Genomic DNA, 16,513 nt, shown 5'->3' on the forward strand with positions numbered 1-16,513 from the left:
GGTTGCCCAGGGAGGTGGTTGAGGCCCCATCCCTGGAGGTGTTTAAGGCCAGGCTGGATGAGACTGTGAGCAGCCTGTTCTAGGGTAGGGTGTCCCTGCCCAGGGCAGAGGAGTTGGAACTAGATGATCCTTGTGGTCTCTTCCAACCCTGACTGATTCTATGATCTATGGGGTCAGAAAGGCAGGTGGACAGAGAGAGCCTCAAGGACTGGTATAGAAAGTGATTTAAGAGAAGAGATTAGGAACACAGAAGTTGCAAGGGCCCTACATCAAACCTTTTTGTTTGGAAGAGACCTTTAATATTGAGTCCTCTACCTAACTAGACCAAATCTTCTGACACTGAAAACTTATTTAAAGATAATTTTAAAATTGAAAAATGTTGGCATTTAAAAGGAGGAAACTGAGAAACAGAGACCCAAATAAGGAATATACAAAGCTACAAGAAGGGAAGTCAAAACCAGAAAGACATTCTCAGGAGCAGCTTTAGGAATTAAAAACTTCAAATACCTCAGAAAAAATGAAGCCTGAAGATGTAAAAGGCCAACAGACAACAAAGATAAAACACAGTACTCAGAGCAGAGGCAGAAATTCTATTACAGAGCACTTCAGAGGCAGGAAGGCTCCAACCTTTGAGCTACTCTTGTGAGTATCCACGTGGCAGAAGTCAGCTTTGACACGCAGGAAGGTTAACAAGCTGGGCACCACAGCTACCCCTTCTCTGCTCACCACGTTCACAGATGACCACAGATCACTGACCAGCAACAAAGTCAACTAAATCTGACTGACACAAAGATGATGAAAAACACTCTCCAAAGTTCCTTTATCATGGGAACTGAGACCTCAGCAGTAAATACAGATTCATGGGCATTTAAAAACAGGAAAGACTTTTTTTCTCCTCCAAGCAGTTCATAATTATGGAATCCCATGTCAAACTGCATTGTAGAAGACAAAAATGGATTAGAGAGTGAGTAAGAATCATGTAGCTCAGTTTAATCCATACTTTCTTTCAACACTCATTCAGATGGAGTGCAAAAAAAACAGCTACTATTTGTACTGTTTATTATTTGCAGATGGGATATAACCAAGATAGGAGAATTTCCACTGCTCTTATTTTTTCCTCAAGTACCTGCCAGAAGCTGCTTCTTGAGAGAGGGTTAGGTAAGCCCTTCATTTGACCCAGCACAGCAGTGCTTTTGTTCTTACATTCAGGAACATTTCTCTTGCCCAGCCAAGGTTCAGGAACTGAATAGGAAGTGACAGTCCAGGAGGTGAATCTCAGATAAAGGCTGTCACATGCACATCTCTTTCAGAAGAGCTTTGATAACCTGCTGTGCTGGAAGCTTTGCCCAAAATGGGTGGGGGTAAAGAACAGAGGAGCAGAAAAAGCAGTTTGACCCTAAAAGCTAACTCCTTTCACTGCAACTTACCATGTGCTACAGTTGTGCACAATAGAGTATGTTTCAATCCTCCTCAGACCATATTTGACTATTTCCTTTCACAACTACTTTTGTCCCTGCATCCTAAAGGTATTCTGACCTGCTAGATGAAGCACAGCACAAGAGCAATGGCCAATTCCCCAAAATGTTAGCTTATGACAACAGAACATTAAAGAAAAGGAGAGCACCAGGCAGGAGAACGTTTTGAACTGCAAAAGCAGCATTTCATTCATCAGATTTGGGGGATAATTGATGTCATTGCAGACAGCTGAAACACTGCACGTGAATCTGACTGCATTCAAGAAATACTGGAACAAGACAGCAGAGAAGGGACCATGGCAACAGAGGGTTTATGAGAGGAGGCTAAAGAAAGCTGGTTTGTGTAGTCTAGTAAACAAAGGTGGAGAAGGGACTGCTGCCTATAAATAGCACAGGGCAACAAGCACCAAAGAGTGCTATTTCTGAGAGAAGGCAGTGCTGGAACAGGAATAAATGGACGAGAACTGACTGGATGAATCTGCATTAGAAAGCAGAAGCAGCTATCCAACCTGGCATGTCAGGGGACTGCAGAGCCTAGAGTGAAACCTACCTGCATTAAGATGGGAGATCAGTCAGCTGATGACGTGGAGTGGGCTTGTGACACCAGCAGATCAAGTCAGTGACCCAGAAGATGGTATTTTTGGGCCTTCTCAGAGTTTTGTTTGCTTCTAGTAGCTGACTACTTGCACATCTTTCTTGCACATCAAGGAGTGCTCCCCTCCACTGCAGAAGCAATGAATACCTTTTGTTTCCTCAGCAGCGGCCAAGCAACAAAGAAATCTGACCTGCAGCTTCTCACACCTTTCTACTCTCACAGTTGGGCTGGAAAGGCATCCACTGGATCACCACATGCCACAGATTGCAGTTCATTCTCATTGCGTGATGCAAAGAAGCAAGAGGAGGGTCACTGAAGATCAGTAACAAATGCTGAAGGGATTGGTTAGTATCACTAAGTGGATCACTTCTAGTCTCTGTGGATCCTCATTTCTGAATGAGAATCTGCACTGTACTTTGTAAGCAGGTGGTAATGCTCTCTGCACTTCAGGCTGACCAAAGATTAGTGAGGGCAGACAGCAAAACACCAGCAAGCACTAAGAAGCTGCAGGGAGTCAGCACTGCTGGCTGCTGCTAGTGGACCTACTGAGCCTGAGCCACTTCTGGGTCATGTTATCAGCACAATCAAGTTATCTTTGGTTCCCCCACTTCATCTCAGTATTTGCTACAGTGCTAGCCTTGGCAAGGTAACAACCATAATCTCTCAACCCTCCTTGGCCTTCACTTGGAACAGTTTGGTTGTCATCTCTTGGAAAGGTGAGGGGGAGAGCAGAAAGCAAAATTTAAGACAGATAGCCAGCAGTTTGTGAGAGTCTCCATGCTGAAACACTTGCCTCCTCTGGCAGAATGCTCTACAACCCTTCAGGACACGAAGAACAGAGTTGGAGGGGACTCGCTGCAGTTTCAGAACACCACAGACGACAGCACTGCAGCAGCAGCACAAGTTCAACACAATCAGTCGTAGTTATTAGCACTGCCAGCATTAAGTCTTCCACTGCTACACCACATGATACAGGAGAGATACCAAGAAGCAGAAGCAATGAATTTCTTTCTTTAACCTGACAGAACTCTCTCCAATGGAGATAAAGATCTCCAGGGATGGGGCTTAAGGCCAGGCCGGATGTAGCTCTGAGAGACCCAATATAGTGCAAGGTGTCCTTGCCCATGGCAGGGGGGTTGGAAATGGGTGATCCTTGAGGTCCTTTCCAGCCCTGACAATTCTGTGATTCTACAACAGTATATTCCTGAATGTCTCTTACCCTAATGTACCACAGCATAAACCCAGTGCCAGCAAAGAAGAAAGTACCTCAACTGTTAGAAGGATGTTAAAGGGGCATGCACTAACTTACCACAAATGACCTGATGCCAGGCTATTAAATGGAAGGAGCATGTAAACTGATCCATTAACATGTTCCTAACAGATGGTTGGGACACACTCTGCTGGGAGAGCCAACGTGGCTCTCTCAAAAGATGAAGGTTAATACATACTGCTTTTTGGCATATGGGCCTTAAGCAGGAATTTAAAGTTAAACCACTGTGCCACTCAGACAGATGGTATGGGGAAATAAAGCTTATTTCATGAGGCATCTTATAGTAATTAACAATACCCTTCTAATAACTACATTAGATTTTAGTTTTCTATGATATGGTATGGGGAAATAAAGCTTATTTCATGAGGCATCTTATAGTAATTAACAATAACCTTCTAATAACTACATTAGATTTTAGTTTTCTATGATATGGTATGAGGAAATAAAGCTTATTTCATGCAGCATCTTATAGTAATTAACAACACCCTTCTAATAACTACATTAGATTTTAGTTTTCTATGACATGGTATGGGGAAATAAAGCTTATTTCACGAGGCATCTTATAGTAATTAACAATAACCTTCTAATAACTACATTAGATTTTAGTTTTCTATGACATGGTATGGGGAAATAAAGCTTATTTCACGAGGCATCTTATAGTAATTAACAATAACCTTCTAATAACTACATTAGATTTTAGTTTTCTATTACATGCTTATGCTTTAGGCCATTTCCTCTCCTCAGAGCTCACACGAAGGCTATGTGCCTATCAAGTATACAAAAACTACTGTGCAAACACTAAGCCATCCCATAAATCCTGGGAAAAGGGTATTTTGTTCATAATATTTCCTATGTAGCTGCACTGATTCTTTCAGTATCCCAAAGTAAGGTTTTATTAGAACCCTGTCCTAAAATGCAATGCACCTCAAACTATCCTTCAGTCTTGCCAGGTGTCCACGTAGACATAATGTGCATCATCTTCCACCTGCTGCTCTTTGTAGTTAACAAAACCAAACCTATCCATTTTCTCAGAAAGGTTTACCAACACATGCTTGGTTTTGACACAACAAAACTGTCTTCCTTTTGTCCTAGTTCAGCCTGACAGCAACAGAACACTTTGCATTCACACAGTATGTCCCACTGGGAGATTTTTCTAAAATAAGAGGTTCTCCAAGTTTCAGTGCACTTAATGAACACCCTTTGAAGTGTCTGCATGACCACAGGTTAGTCTACTCCTTCAACTGGAGTGATTCCTACATGGCAAAGAGAGGCTGGGAAGATGAGGAAGTGAAGGCAGCGCTTTGTATTGCGCCCAGGAGGACCTCTACTGGTTGCCTTAACCGGACCAGAGTGGACCCGGTGTGTTCTACTAAACCAGAGCCATCAGAGCAGAAACCAACACTACTGAGATGCTTCCTGGCATCACAGGACTTTGGCACAGGGCTGAGATTGAAGCTTTACACTCTTGCTGAAAACACATGTTTTTTTCCTCTTCACTTTAGTCACGACTAAAAGCTTGACTTCAGCTTACATCAAGCTCTACATTCTCAGCTAACTGGTTAGCAGCTGCCACACCATCCCCCTCCTGACGGTTCTTCAGGTTACTTGAACCTCTTCCCTCCATCATCAGCCTACATTTGCTTTCATCTGCACCCTGAAGTTCATCAAACGTGGAACACTGCATCTCCATCCTTGATGAAGTTTCCTGCACTTTTCCAGACCTCCTGCTAGAGTCCAGAAATGCTCTGCAGTAGAGCTCTGCTTCTGTTTTGGTTGTGAGAGGAATTCAGCAGAGCCTGCAGGTGAGCTCATTTTACCTTAATCCTACCAGCCCTCCAGGTGTGAGGATTTCAAGGCAAAAGGTAATTCAATCGAGAAATACACAGCCACTCTCCATTCAGAGTCAATCTCACTGGATTCTGGACTAAACCAAGAAAAACTGTTCACAGGCACTACTGCTTCACTGCCTGTTATCTGCTGTGTTCTTTCTTCACCCACTACTGACTCACAGCGCAGAGCAAGTTCTGTCCTACACTCTCATCCCCTGACAAATGCCAGCTGCTTCTGGGCAGTGGGCATTCCTCAGGGCACAGAGTTACCCAAGAGCACAACCACAGCAGTACCAGTGAGAGAATCCAGCATCTTGTACCCACGGGTTGCTCTCATCCCTTGGAGAAATTGCTCTTTGCTGTCACAACATGGTGACACAAGAAGGGATGGTTTTGTGTCTCCTACCTGTAGCCCAGTGGCAGAATCCTGGAGGTAACAGCAATAAACCAAACAATTTCCACTTACATCAGGCATGGGCTACACAGCTGTGTAACCGGAGGGTCCTAAGGGAAGCTCTCCTACTGCCAGCTCAGGTGGTAGCCACATGCCATACGACAAACTGCAGCCAGAAGCACTCCTTTACCGACAGACATGCTGACCACTGCCCGGGCTGGAGCACCCCTCAGTCGATGTGCTCTCTCCGGAGACCAGATACCAGTTCACCAGCACAGCGACATTTGCTCAGCTGTTCCAAGTCACAGCTGAGGTCAAGCTAGGCTCAGCTACGCAGTGAAGAAACAACCCTTCGGTAAACATCTTCCTCTCTCAGCCAGAAACTGACTACAGCTGGCAACTGCTGCTCTCCCCACCAGAAGCAGAGCAGGAGCTAATCCACAGGCACACCTGTTTCGACGGGAGCAGAGAACACAGACCCTCTCACAGCTGAGCATGAAGTTGCTCTTTCACTGAGCAAGTGCTCCCTAAAGCACACGGAGGTAAGGCTCAACGAGGCCTGAGGTTGCTCTGCCTCTGCGGTGTGCCTGAGCAGCCTGCTTGGCAAGGGTTGCTCAGGTCACTCCAGAAACGCTTCACGACCTGCCCTGGGGGAGGGCAGAAGCAAATCCCCCACCTCACCCTTTCCTCGATAGAAAGCAGGCAGAGGAACCCTTGTCCTACCTGAACTCGGGGAGCAGGTTTGGCCGCAGCCCATAGAAAGCTGCCGAGAGTGTCACCAGCCAGCCGGGTTTGTAATTCCCATTCTCACACTCCAGGTACGGCGAGGACCACCTGATGTGGTTCTTGTCTGCAGTGAAGCTCTCCCGCCTCTTCCAGCTGTTCTCTGAAGTTTTGGGGCCCGTGTTTAAGACCCTCCTGTGCAGATGTGGCCTCCACTTGCGCTTCAGGCCGTGGAACCACTCCGTCTCCACAGAGGCGTTGGCCAGGCGGTGAGCCGAGGAGGACAAGTCCTGCAAGAGGACCTGGCTCTCGTGCCTGCTGGCCTGCAGGAACACCTGGGGCGTGGAGAAAGGCTCCGTGCTGAAGGTGATAGCTGCCCTCGAGATGTTGGGGTCTCCCTCCAGGAGGCTCCTGATCAAGGCGCGGTACCACTCCAGGTCCTCCTGCAAGTTCTGCTCCCGCGACTTATTGCTCTGGAGGATCATGTTGAGGAAGTTGGTGGCATGGGTGAGGGTGTCGAGGGCCCCGTGCAGGGAGGGGTGCGAGGTGAAGCGCGACTTGCCGGCGAGGCTGGCCAGCTCGTAGCGCCCGGAGCAGTTGGCACGCCGCAGCTCCCGAGAGTCACCCGTGTAGAGGAACGAGGCCACGTCCTGGGGCACCTCCTCAGCGAGCCGCTGCGCCAAGATGGTGCTCTCCGTGGAGCGGCTCCGCGGAGCGGGCGGAGGATCCTGGCTCTTGATGTGGTTGTAAATAGGCTGCTTTCCTCTGAGCACCCGCTCCCGGCCGCGCGCCGCCTGCCCTTGGCCGGCGGCAGCCCCGAGCCCCCGCTGGGCGAGGAGCAAGAGGAGAAGAAGCCGGAGCAGAGCCATGTCCCCCGGCGCTCCCGGTGGCGCAGGCACAGCGAAGCGGCTGAAGACAGAGCTTCGCGCAGGCGGCCGCGGCGCAGAGGCAGGACCGCTTCGGGGCGGCTGAGCGGCAGCGGGACGAAAAACGGCCCCCGGGCCACGAGTCACCTGTGGCGGCACCGCCCGCGCGCTGCCCAGCGCCGGGCGCCGCTCAGCCCCACCGCCCGCGCAGAGCGGCTCGCAGCCCCTCCGGCGACAGCCGCGGCCGCAGCCGGCCCGCCTGCGCCTCCTCCCGCCGCGGCCACCGCGCTCACTGAGCTGATGCCCAGCGCAGCGCGCAGGGACGGCGGCGCCCGCGCCCGGCGCAGCGGCGGGTCCCCCCGCGGCGCCCCGCCGCCGCTGCCGCCACCCGAGCTCCGCCGCTCCGCATCCTTCGGGCGCCGCTGGCCGGGAGAGCGGGGTCCGCGGCGCGGCACTGCCACTTGCTACAAGGATAGGCAGGGCGAGACGGGCGGAGCTGCTGCCTGGGAGCCAGTACTCGGCTCTCTGACGGAGACCCTCCACACACGCTCCTGCGCCCGGGGGCGGCTGCTCCCCGAGCGGCTCCGCCACAGGCAAACGACCGACACCCCTTCGCCGCCAGCCCTTATAGGTGTATGCCCGGCAGCGGTCGCTCTGTGTGGCCGCCGCGCTTGTCAGTCAGCCGGCAGCCATTCACGGGGCAGGGGAACGGTGCCGTGCGGTGCGGAGGGAGGCGGTGCCGCTGCCGCGGACCGGCGTCGAGGTAGCTCCTGCACCTGCCGCTGCTGCCGGTTTGGCTTGACTCGGCTCGGCGCGGAGGAGCCGGTCCCTCGTATCAGCAGTGGCTGCGCTCTCTCCTCGGCACTGGGGTGGGGGTCGCGGGCAGGGAACCGGCCCCCGGGGAAGACCCCACCATGCAGTGCCCGGGGCTCGCCCACGGAGTGTGGCAGCGGCACCCGCTGGCCGGGCGGGGAGCGGCGCCTACGCGTCGAAGGTGATCTCGGGGGAGCTGCCCGTCAGCCGCCGGTGTGCGTGGAGAGGAGGCAGGTGCTGGCTCTCCAGAATCTCCCCGCTCCCGCAGCGCTGCGGGGGTGGGACGGGAGAAGCCCGGCGCTCCGGGGGAAGGCAGCTACAGCGAGATCCGCAGAGTGTGGGCTGGGTGGCTGTCAGGGCTGCCTGCTGCCGTGCGAGGAAGGCGCTCTCGCCTCCGGCAGCTTTGGGGATAAGCGGCAGGGAGGTATGGGCCCGCTCCTCGGCTTCCCCAGCAACGCGTGGGCAGCCTGGCAGCCCTGGGAGGGAGGAGGGAGGGAGGCCTTGGGCAGGGAACGCGGCGGCTGGGTGCGAATGAGTAACTGTCTTCTGGGGGCTTCGGGGCCACAGTCCATGTTCCGTGCAGGTGCTGCCGTGCTCCCTGGGCTCCTGGGGTGGGCTGCCCCACATCTGACCCGGAACAGACCGAACATGGAATACGTCCCACCAAAATGGGAGTGGGGCTGCGCCCCCTCCCAGCTACAGTGGCTGGCTGATTGTATGTAACCATAGTCTTTTCTCCTCTTTTCCCCCTGGTATTTCAACTCTGAGAAGCTAATTCTTGCTACTGTCTTCAAAACTAAGCCTCTGCTTTCAACCGTGACCTGCAGAGCGGCTGTGTGGAGCTGAAGCAATGCAGGCAGATCGGACAGCTTTCCTCCCGTGTTGCTGAAACCACCCTGGAAAAAAGCAGCTGTTTCACAGGTAGTCAGGATTTTCCAGATAACGTGAACGTTTTTGGGGCCATCACATCAGTAATGCAGCTCTACTTTACCAGAGCATTTAAATGTTCAACTTTGTGCATTGTCTTTGGCAGAAGTGTTTATCTGTTCAGGATCTTACTGTTGAATGAAAGGGTTGTAACAGGAGGCAGATGGCAGAGGGCTGGCTTCAGAGGAGGTGGCCCACAGCAAAATCTCTCCATTATAATTAATTCCATTTTGGTTTAATCTGAAACTCCATTTTGGAATTCAAAAAGTGCAGATGAGAAGAGTAGTAAAAAGAGGATGCTATTTTTCCCCCCTTTCTCCTACACATGAGCTTGCACAGCCTATAAGGAGCAGATCTCAGTCATGCAGAATATATGATCTAATTTTAAATTACCAGCAAGATGTATCTGCTCCTTAAAACATACTCTTGTTTTAGAGTTATTTGAAACTACACTTAAAGGAATGCAGCTAAATTCTAAATGCAGCTAAATTCTAAATGTAGCTAAATTCTAATGTAGCTAAATCTAAGTTACACACACAGTCCATATAATCCTGGTGATATAATGCACTTTGCCTCCCCTTTAATAATTACCATATGTGGGTAAGACAAAATTAAAACTAGAGTTTGAGGTTTTTTTCTTCTTGCATGCAGTTGAAAAGGATCTTGAGTGTTTTTAAGAAGAGTTTACTTGTACTAAACATTCCCTCAAGTGAAGAGGCTGTGAGATTATTTAGAAGCTGCATATAGTGAACGACTCAGAAGGTGATATTTACAGTTTAGCACAGCACGGGGAATCTGTGCTTCCAAGTCTGCGCTGAACAAACACCTGAAGATGCCTTGTTTGCTGTGGATAAGTGAGAACCAGGGCTTTTGACAGGAGCAGCTGTCAGGACTGAGCTAAACTAACATGGGATCAGCTACACGGGGAGCTAGCAATGGCAACATAAATAAACATTTATACTTTTTAGTGGTGTGCCTGTGCTGCTTCTCTTGACTGACTGTCATGGGGTGCTCTAAAGGAAAGGTCACTTCCCTGATGAGAATTCACTTCTCCTGCAGCATGACTATTAAGACTTACCTAGGCCTGCTAAGTGGCCACGTTTCTATCGTCTCAGGATAATCCAATATTCCTTTAAAGTACTTGCTTAGTAAGTTACTTCTGTTTCCTTATCTCCTTGTAGTTCTTCCAAATACTCCTCTCCAGTGGCACCCACCATACACCCACCCCCTTATCACTAACGCCCCCTGAAGGTGCTGTTCTTAACACAAAGGTTTGCCAGGAGCAAAAGACCAAACGTGTTAGGGCATGACTCCAGCTGCTGGAACAGGCTGCCTGGGGGCTGTGGAGTCTCCTTCTCTGGAGATATTCAACACCCACCCGGCCACATTCCTGTGTGATCTGGTGTAGGTGATCCTGCTCTGGCAGGGCGGTTGGACTGGATGAGCTTTTGAAGTCCTTTCCAGCCACTGCCATTCTGTGATTCTGTGATTTTCTCTCACCTCAGAGTCCAAAGGCTCTCATTTTCCCTGTCTCAGGGGTTTGCTCAGCGACTGTACTCTCTGCTCCATTGAATCAGAGGCAGAGGACAAGAGGTTAGCTGGAGGACTTTCTCGTGAAGGATGCTGGGTCTGTTGTTCAGTCTTATATAGCTGCATCACAGAAGATTCAAAGAGCCTTTCTTTATCCTCTAGGGCTTCCTCCTGCAGTCAGTTCAGACCTGCTCCCAAACACCTGTTGGGTGCAAAATGAGGCCCAAAGTGATTTTAAGCTGTTGGCAAATGTGCATCTCCATGTGGTTTTGTAAAGCCTGTTCTGCAGGACTGAAGCCTACTGTTAATGACCCAGATCCACTGATGTGGAGATATGGAAAGGTAGTATCCTCTTAAAGAACCCCAACAAATATTTTTATTTATATGATGTTACCAAGGCTTGGAAGAGATGTAGGCACCTTTTGACCTCTGCATTTTTTGTTTTAATACTAAAATGCACTGGTGAGTCTGGCCTGTAATCAGATGACTCTCTGAGAAATCTGCTCAGCTCTAACCAGTACAGTGTGGGAATGGACTGATTGAATCATGTCTCCTCTGTTTCTGCCTCAGTTCTGTCAGAGGTGCTGCTCCAAGCCACCCACCAAAGAGCAGCTGAGATCTATCTGACCACTGCCAAATACAGAATGCATCAGGTTGGAAGGGTCCCTCAAACATCATGCTGTTGTGTGGCTCCCCCTACCCTAGTCAACAAGGATGTCTCCAACTGGATCAGACTGCTCAGAGCCTCATCAAGTTTGGCTTTGTATGTTTCCAGGGATGGGGCCTCCACCACCCTCCTCTTGATACACAACCTCACAACCTGGATCTCCCCTGCTCCAATTTCAAGCCATGCCCCCTCATCCTATCACAGCAATCTCTTCTAAAGAATCCCTCCTTAGCCTTCCTGTAGGTCCCCTTCAGATGCTGAAATGCTGCTATAAGGTGTCCCTGGAGCTTTCTCTTCTCCAGGCTGAACAACCCCAACTCCCCATACCCATTGTCATAGGAGAAATGCTCCAGCCCTCTCATAAACTTCGTGGTCCTCTCTCTGGACTTGATCCAGCAGTTCCATGTCCTCCTTGTGTGGAGGACTGCAGAGCTGGACACAGTATTTCAGGTGATGTCTTCCAGACCAGAGTGGCAGAATCCCCTCTCCATGCACTGGCTATGCTTCTTTTCAAGCAGCCCAGGATGTGATTTGATGTCTGGGCTGCAAGTGCCCATTGCTGACTCATGTCCAGCTTCTCATCCAGCAGAACTCCAAGCCTTTTCTTAGGGCTGTTCTCATCTCCCAGCCTGTACTGATAATGAGGATTGTCCTGACCCAGGTGCAGGACCTTGCTCTTCACTTTGTTGCACCTCATGAGGTTACAGCTATGGCAATCGCTGTGTGCAGAGGACCCATCCATGCAGGGTCTCCATTGACTGTATTACCTAGCAGGCTAGAAGTCTGCATTTGGATGTCACCTGAGCTCATCCTGACTCTAATTACAGTGTGGAAAAAATAGCAGTGCAAAATGTTAGCATTTTTTAACAGACTACAGTGAGTGTAACCTACTTCTTCCTCCAAGCATGGCCTATACAGAAAACTCTTGGTGTATCTGAGCTGTTTGAAGTGCTGGAGGCATCAGAATTCTCACATGTTTAAAACCAGCTAGAACAAAGGGAAGACTGCTGTGGCTATGCAATGTATTCAAAAAACTCAGCTATAAATTGGTGTTCTAAGCTGGTTAGCTGATGTACAGAGTATGCTCATGGAATCACAGAAACACAATCATTTTGGTTGCAAAAGCATCAAGTTCAACCATTCCCTAGCTCTACTAAGGCTGATGGTAAACCATGTCCCTCTGCACCACATCTCTGCCTTTTTGAAACACTGCATCCAGTTCTGGAGCCCCTATTACAAGAGGGATGTGGACATGCTGGAGTGTGTCCAGAGAAGGGCCACGAGGATGCTCAGAGGGCTGGAGGAGCTCTGCTGTGAGGACAGACAGAAAGTGTTGGGGCTGTTGAGTCTGGAGAAGAGGAGGCTCCGAGGTGACCTTCTTGTGGCCTTCCAGTGTCTGAAAGGGGCCTACAAAAAAGCTGGGGAGGGACTTTTGAGGCTATCATGGAGTGACAGAACTAGGGGAATAGAGCAAAGCTGGAAGTGGGGAGACTCAGACTGGACAGGAAGAGGATGTTGTTGAGCATGAGAGTGGTGAGAGCCTGGCATGGGTTGCCCAGGGAGGGGATTGAGGCCCTGTCTCTGGAGGTGTTTAAGGCCAGGCTGGATGAGGCTGTGGGCAGCCTGTTCTAGGGTAGGGTGTCCCTGCCCATGGCAGGGGGGTTGGAACTAGCTGATCCATGTGGTCCCTTCCCTGACTGATTCTGTGATTCTACCTCCAGGTATGGGGAATCAGCCATCTCCCTGGGCAGACTGTTCCAGTTGTTGAGAACCTTATCAGGGAAGATCTTTCTTCTAATCTTTTCTTTCTTTTCTCTGGGCTAAATCAATACATTTCTTTCCAGGCTCTGCTTTCTAAAATTGTCAGTGATTCTGCTCTTCTCTTCTTGACTGTCCACTTTGTTAGCCTGTTTCTCTAGGTGTCCCAGACAAGGTATCTTCTGCAGGCTGTGTAAAATCCTCTTTAAACACCCTCCACATTGAGGTCTGCCTGTTTTTCGCCTTCACTACAATATTGACTACCACTTATCTCTCTAATGCTGTGTAATCCTCATAACCTTTCAAAACATATTGCTTCCTAGTTATCTATTAGCCTTTTTTGTTTGAGGATTTGAGCTCTGTTTTCTGTCTTTCCCACTACTTTGCACCTGACTTGTTGAATTTTACCTTACTGGTTTTAGGCCATTTCTCCTTCCAAGACTGCCTTTAATTTCTAGTCTAGTCTAGTCCAGTCCATTCCACTCCATTCCATCCCATTCTCACAGAATCACAGAAACATCCAGGTTGGAAAAGACCCTCGGAATCACCAAGTCCAACTTATTTCATGCCATTCCATTTCATTTCATGCCATGCCATTCCATTCCATTCCATTCCATTCCATTCCATTCCATTCCATTCCATTCCATTCCATTCCATCCCATCCTGCTCTTCAAACTGCTTTTACCTCCCTGTGCTTGTAGTAATTTGCTAATTTTGTGATCTTTTATTTCCTCATCCAGTTTTTCCCTTAAGCTGTTTAATAGAATGTAGCTGCAATCAGCACCCTTCAGGAACCTACTTGAAGTGTCATCCTGGCTTGATAGTACACAACTGATGCTTAGCTTTTGAGAATGACTTCAGAGGCAGTCACTCACCCACTCATGACCCACCTACACAATATTTCCTTAGCTTACTGATGAGAACCTCATGCTAAGTATGTAATGGATGTTGCTGATGCAAGCACACAGCACTGCTTCATCAGAGTCTGTGAGGTCAGTCATGAGTCACAGAAGACAATTGAGTTTGTTTCATATGGAGCTTTCTTGACAATCCCACATTTGCTGATTTTGATGCATTTATTATTTTCCAAGAAGCAGTTTAATAGTTTAATTCTAAATCTTCCTGATTACTTTTCTTTCATGAGCTTCTCTGTAACAATCTCTTCTCTTTTCCAGGCATGGTATGACTCTTCTTTCCCCAGCCACTTTAGAATCTTCCTCCCAGACCCTTGAAATGGCAAGGGGCAGTGTATGTTTGAAGGATCATGCCTCATCTCCAGCAGGAAATATTCCAGATTAAGAGAAAATGAATCTGTCAGACAGCATATTGATGGCTTTGGCTGCTAATTGTTTGTGGAGAGCTTGCATCTGATATACAGATACATCTAATATGCAGAGACCACATTTCACATGAACACTGTTCAAAAGCTCTGAAAGCTTAGTGACAGTCAGGAAAAGATAAGGGGATGCTGAAGCTGAGGTTGCAAATGCAGTCCAGCCTGCTCCTGCTTCACAGAAATTATTTGATTGCATTTCAGAACCTGAAGGCGACCTACAGGAAGGCTGGGGAGGGGTTGTTTAGAAGGGCTTCCAGTGATAGGATAAAGGTGATGGTTTGAAATTAGAGCAGGGTATTTAGGCTGGGCATAAGGAGGAAGTTCTGCACAATGAGGGTGGTGAAATACTGCCGAGGGTTGCCCAAACATGTGGTTGAGGCTCCACTTCTGGAGACATTCAAGGTGAAACTCGATGGGGGTCTGTGTAACCTGCTCTAGTTTGAGATGTCCCTCCTGACTGTAGGGAGGGTTGGATAAGATCAATGAGAGCTGCTTCTAGCCCAGTGCATTCTGTGAATGCTGGGAGACAGTGTCCACATAACCTGGCAGCTGTTGCTGACTTCAGACTCTGTTGCAAGGACATGCAGTGCACTGCATGTGCACTAAGGAGAGCAATACTGCAACTCAGAGCACATACCAACAGCAGCCAGATCCCTGTGCCATCTTCCATGCATTTCTTTATTTTAAATTAACACAAAGGTAATAAAGGCAGAGTACAGCAAATGGACTAAGTTACTAGCATGCTACCTGGGCTGCCTTTGCAGAATGAATCCCACTGCCTCACAATTTCCAGTATAAATGGTGTACTAAATCAGGACATTAAGAGGGCAACAACCTTAATAATGGTAGAAGAAGTCTCAATGGTACTAGTGTTTCAGTCACTGTGTTATGGAGCTGAAAAGCCAGCCTATGTCCCTTGCCTCAGCCATCCCTAGGAGAGCAGAAGCACAGCTGGCAGAGGAGAGCTCACTCCCCTGCCAGTCTGCAGCAAGAAAGGCATTTAACTGCAGCTTCTCATTCAGAGGGTAAAAGTACTTCTTGTGCTCGGCCACCTAGGTCATGGGTCATGGATGTCTCCTAAAGCACAGCCGGAGGTGGTAGATTAATAGCACCTAGGATGTTACTGTGGCAAGTGAGAGCTGGAGGTCTGTCTCAGCAAGAGCTTCAAAAACCACAACACTGAGAAGACTGACAGCTGGTCAGGGCCAAAATGGAGCAGGCAAGAAATTAATAAGCAGTAAAAGCACTAAGGCAAGATAAAGGAGGAATCACCCAAAAAGGAAAGGTTTTTAACAAAATACAAGGATCAGGAAAATTAAATCTCACCCAGGACACGTGCTGGTGAGTAGCTAAGTTTCCTATGAGCACCTTGCCTTCAGTAATGAGTGCCCTAATCAGCACAGTGCTTTTTAGCAGCTTAGCATACAGCCTTCAGGGAAGCATTGTCTGCTGGATGCAAGCACAGGCAAGAATAACATTCACAACACGTTCCAGAATAACATTCACAACATTTCCAACACTATCTCAGCAAAACTAAGTTGTTTATCTAGGAGGAAGTAATAGGTGCACCCTGACCTGCCAAACTGTAACCATGCTACCCTAATCCACCTGTACAGCAGTAGCATCATAGAATCAGACAGGGGTGGAAGGGACCATTGGGATCATCTGGTTCCAACACCCTTGCCATGGGCAGGGACACCTCACACTAGATCAGGCTGTCTAGTGCCTCATCCAGCCTTGCCTTAAACACCTCCAGGGATGAGACTTCCACCACCTCCCTGGGCAACTTCTTCCAGGGTCTCACCACCCTTACGGTGAAGAACTTCTTCCTAACATCCAGTCTGAATCTACCTATGTCTAGCTTTGTTCCATTCTCCCTAGCCTTGCCACTACCTGACATCCTAAAAAGTCCCTCCCCAGCTTTCTTGTAGACCCCCTTCAGATATTTAAAGTTCACAATAAGCTCAACTCAGAGCCTTCTCTTCTCCAGACTGAAATGCAGTAAAATGCTACCTGCTGTTTTCTTCCTTGCTTTCTCTCTGCTTGGGATTTAAGGCATTGCAAACTTCCCTAAACTTTCACAATATGATGGCCATGACAATGCCTTTGGATTTAACTATATTTCTGCCTTCAGTATTCCTCCTCCCAGTTATTCTATCAATGACTTTCATGGGGGCTTTTGTTTGGTTTGTTTTTTCCAAATACATTTCAAAACTAAAATCATCTTGTATTTAATTTCAGGTATATAAACCAGAACAAATTCCCATCTGATGTAGATGAGCATGCCTTTGCTGAAGCCAATTAAACAACATGAATGTATCTACATAAGT

At 48.6% G+C, this 16,513-nt stretch overlaps 2 protein-coding genes across 2 annotated transcripts in view; one reads left to right on the top strand and one right to left on the bottom strand.

The window, feature by feature from the left end:
- GPR158 (G protein-coupled receptor 158) overlaps positions 1-7,465 on the bottom strand; it is a 214,895-nt gene extending 207,430 nt beyond the window's left edge. Inside the window, exon 1 of the mRNA XM_064162477.1 lies at positions 6,287-7,465. Within this exon, the coding sequence (XP_064018547.1) occupies positions 6,287-7,155 (869 nt within the window). The 5' untranslated portion in view covers positions 7,156-7,465. The remainder of the gene's footprint in view (positions 1-6,286) is intronic.
- Positions 7,453-9,859, top strand: LOC135185522 (uncharacterized). The gene is made up of 3 exons (XM_064162278.1): positions 7,453-8,680; positions 8,767-8,886; positions 9,544-9,859. Exons 1-3 carry the CDS (start codon positions 7,453-7,455, stop codon positions 9,567-9,569), a joined length of 1,374 nt encoding a protein of 457 aa, XP_064018348.1. The 3' UTR covers positions 9,570-9,859.
- The last annotated feature ends 6,654 nt before the right edge of the window (positions 9,860-16,513 follow it).

The sequence above is a fragment of the Pogoniulus pusillus genome, chromosome 23 (assembly GCF_015220805.1).
Source record: "Pogoniulus pusillus isolate bPogPus1 chromosome 23, bPogPus1.pri, whole genome shotgun sequence".
Lineage (NCBI taxonomy): Eukaryota > Metazoa > Chordata > Aves > Piciformes > Lybiidae > Pogoniulus > Pogoniulus pusillus.